At 44.1% G+C, this 3,379-nt stretch overlaps 1 protein-coding gene across 1 annotated transcript; it reads right to left on the bottom strand.

Annotated features, from left to right (window-relative positions):
- Positions 1 to 982: 982 nt before the first annotated feature.
- mafb (MAF bZIP transcription factor b) lies at positions 983 to 1,954 on the bottom strand (the record flags this gene model as incomplete). Its single annotated transcript, XM_080842833.1, has 1 exon — positions 983 to 1,954. One exon carries the CDS (start codon positions 1,952 to 1,954, stop codon positions 983 to 985), a length of 972 nt encoding a protein of 323 aa, XP_080698959.1.
- Positions 1,955 to 3,379: the final 1,425 nt, after the last annotated feature.

Here is a 3,379-nt window from a genome sequence, read left to right as displayed (position 1 = left end):
TCACAATAAATATAGTCAATCTGAAGGGGGAATCAATTAAATGTGCCTTCAGAATTATTTCATCCCTTTGAACCATAATCCTTTTGCGAAATCCAGTTCTCCATCGACCCCAAATAGCATCACTGAAGTCAAACAACTTTGTACAAAATGGTCGCTCTCACAGTGGGAGAGGATGAAGTCTGGTGAAGAAATGGGAGAGGATGTAACACACTTTTTTGAAGCAGATCCCAAAAAAGTGTGAATGTCATACAATGAAGTAATGGATGTCATGCTGAAGTCATCCATAGAAGTTTATTTGAGTACAAAAAGGAAGATACCGCACATGGCCAGCATGCATGGGTGAACAAGGACATATTGCTTTTTAAAACAATGTATGCAGTCCATTAAATAAACTTCTGTGGCTCAATTAGAGACACAACTTCAGAAGAATGAGGTCAGAATGGGGTTGAATGGCAGTCTCAGTTTTACCATTTCTATACTGTCAAAATTGAAATAAAAAAATCATGATTGATAATTATATTGACGCATGTTCGGTAGGTTATCACTTCACACAACTGCTCATGACGGCAAGCAAAATTCGACTTTCTTCTTACAATTTTCTGCAGCCACGAAATTATAGGCCAAAAGCAGAATAACAGAACAATGGCCTAAACTCTGCTAGTTGGAGAAAGACATTAAGTTAGGTAAATTAGGTAAAGAATAATTTCAGAACAAACAAAAGGAGGGAAAAGCTGATGTAGCAGGTGGAGGTCTAAAGTTGTGAAAAGATAGACAAGCCTTTTCTCTTTCCTACTTGAGAATAAAGTCGAGCGATTGCTATCTACACCCCATTCATATAAATCATTAAATAATACAAAAAAAAGAATGTTGGCAAATGTGTGTCATGTTCAAACAAGCCGCATTAGAGGAAGAAAAAAACTATTTACTTGGGTTACTCTAATGGTTCAAGCAGTTAAACAGTTTCTCGTTTTAGTGCCGAAACTCACATGAAAAACTCCGGAGAAGAGGGGTTGTTGTCACTGCCGGACCCGTTTTCTCTGAAGCCATTGCTGATAAGCTTTTCGTATTTCTCCTTGTAGGCGTCCCTCTCCCGGACCAGCCTGGAGATCTCTTGTTTGAGGTGATCCACTTGCTGGATGAGATGGGTCTTTTCTCCTTCTAGGACGTGCCGTTGCTGGACCCGCTTGTAGCGGCAGGACTGGGCATAGCCTCTGTTCTTTAAGGTCCGTCTCTTCTGTTTGAGCCGGATCACTTCTTCCTTACTGACCCCCCGTAGCTGCCGATTGAGCTCTCGTACTGACATAGAAACTAGTTGGTCATCCGAAAATCTGTCATCCAGCCGCATATGTTGATGATTTCCTCCTGAGTTGCCGTTGTTTTGGATCCCGGTAGTTTGATGATGTCCAGCGGGGTGGTGGTGATGGTGGTGGTGGTGGAGAGGTCCCCCGTTCTGAGCGGCGGCAGCCGCAATAACGGCGGAAACCACCGCGGCTGCTGATCCCATCTCCTCCCCGGCCATGGTGCCTCCTGCTCCGGCCGCGCCGGTAAATTGCTGCCCTCTAGCATAGCCATCGAAGGTTTGAAGCTGGTGACTGCTGTTGATGAGCGCCTCCACGGCGTCCTCGGGGCTGAAACCCAAAGCCTCCGGGTTCAGCTGTTGTTGATAACCGGTCATCCAGTAGAAATCCTCGAGGTGTCCCTTCTGCTCACTCCCGGACCCCGGACTGGTCGCAGAGAAGCTTGGGGAAGGGGGAACTGAGCTGCAAGGCGTGCTCATCGGGGTGGAAGACAGGGATCCCCCGGCGATCAGGCGGCTGCACTGGCTGATGCTGCGATCGGGCTCCACCGGCTCCTTTTTCACTTCAAACTTCATCAGATCGAAGTCATTAACATATTCCATGGCCAGGGGACTGGTGGGCAGGTCGGAGTTGCTCATTGCCAGTTCTGATGCCATCCTTTTGCTGTTGACAGTCCTCAAAAGGGGGTGAAGAGCAGCTGTCAAACTAGTCGGGTTCGAAACAGTGAGAGCCAGCTTGATTTCTTTATTTATTTCTTCAGAACCAAGAAAAAGGGTTTCGACTTTGAGACGGTGATTTATTTTTTAAATGAATGTTTTCTCTCTCTCTCTCACTCTCAGTTCACAGAGTCTTTCGCACAGACGCATTAGAGAAGCGCGTGCGTCTCTCCCGTTCCCGTCTCGGCACGCGAATGTCGGCGCGTGTAGATTTCAAACATTTAACACTTCATGGCTTCTTTTTACAACTGCGTAAAATTGAGGAGGTCAACGTGCATGTGATTGGCAAATTGTTGCCTTAGAAAAAAACGCAGTCGCCCATGTAGGAGATTTTTAAAGGCTCACCTCGCGGATGAGTTTAAAAGCATTGCTGAGTTTTATAGCTGCCCTGACGTCAGGCTTGAAATGGGAAATTGACTCGGACTCGTAGCCAATGGGCGTGCTCAAACCATAGCTAATTAACATAGTAAACTTTTCGGGACTGACAGATGCTTGCTGCATACGGAAAACACAATATTTTGCCCTTTACCTCTTTCTTATAAACGATTTCAAGAAATGACTTTCAATCCTATTTAATGCTTTCATTTTGTTTGTTAAAAGAAAGCAGCGCTGTTACTCTCGCACGATGTGTCGAGATGCCGTTTTTCTTTTACCTTAAAGGTACGTTAAGGTTGTGGACAATTAATAACAAAACATGTAACACAAATAGTGGTGGAATTGTAATGTATTTGTTGACAAAGCGGTTTTTTTAATTCCATCCGATGTATGTAAATTGTGGACTATGGCTTTTTTAGTATCTAAAACTAGTTGCTCACTTTTGTCTCTGCCCTAATGCTGCGCACGGACTGATTAGAAAGCTCTTACAATCTATCCCACATTTTAAGCAACTTTCGAAATATGCAACATGGTCTTAAGGATGTAGGCTAGTTGTTGGTGCACTCCAGAGTTTAGTTCACAAATAATTGAGCTTGTCAGTAATTCCAAACGGAGCTAGTTCGTTTTTGCGCAAACGGTTGATTAACCATTAAGGCTCATGCCATTTGATTTGATATTATGAATGCCATTACCTCCCGTGACAAACTTTGACTTGAAGAAATCTGCCCACCATGTGGTGGTTGCATTTAAAACTCAACAGTGCCACCTTTCGGCCAAGCGCCTTCAAGTCGACTCTCGGTCATTCCTCTTCTTCCGAGCGGTAAACACATGCTGACACCCTGTCCGGTGTGAACTTGTCCATCGTTTTCTTTTTGTTTGTCTAGCATTTTACTTTAATAGTATCCCCTGTGTGGCATTGTATATTCTAACGGATCATGTTTTGTACGCAATATTAATAGCAATCAAATGCGGGTCTTCAACAGACATTTT

The sequence above is a fragment of the Sprattus sprattus genome (genome assembly GCF_963457725.1).
Source record: "Sprattus sprattus genome assembly, chromosome: 7".
NCBI classification, from domain to species: domain Eukaryota; kingdom Metazoa; phylum Chordata; class Actinopteri; order Clupeiformes; family Clupeidae; genus Sprattus; species Sprattus sprattus.
The sequence above is the reverse complement of the archived record's forward strand: the minus strand, read 5'-3'. Positions and strand labels throughout refer to the sequence as shown.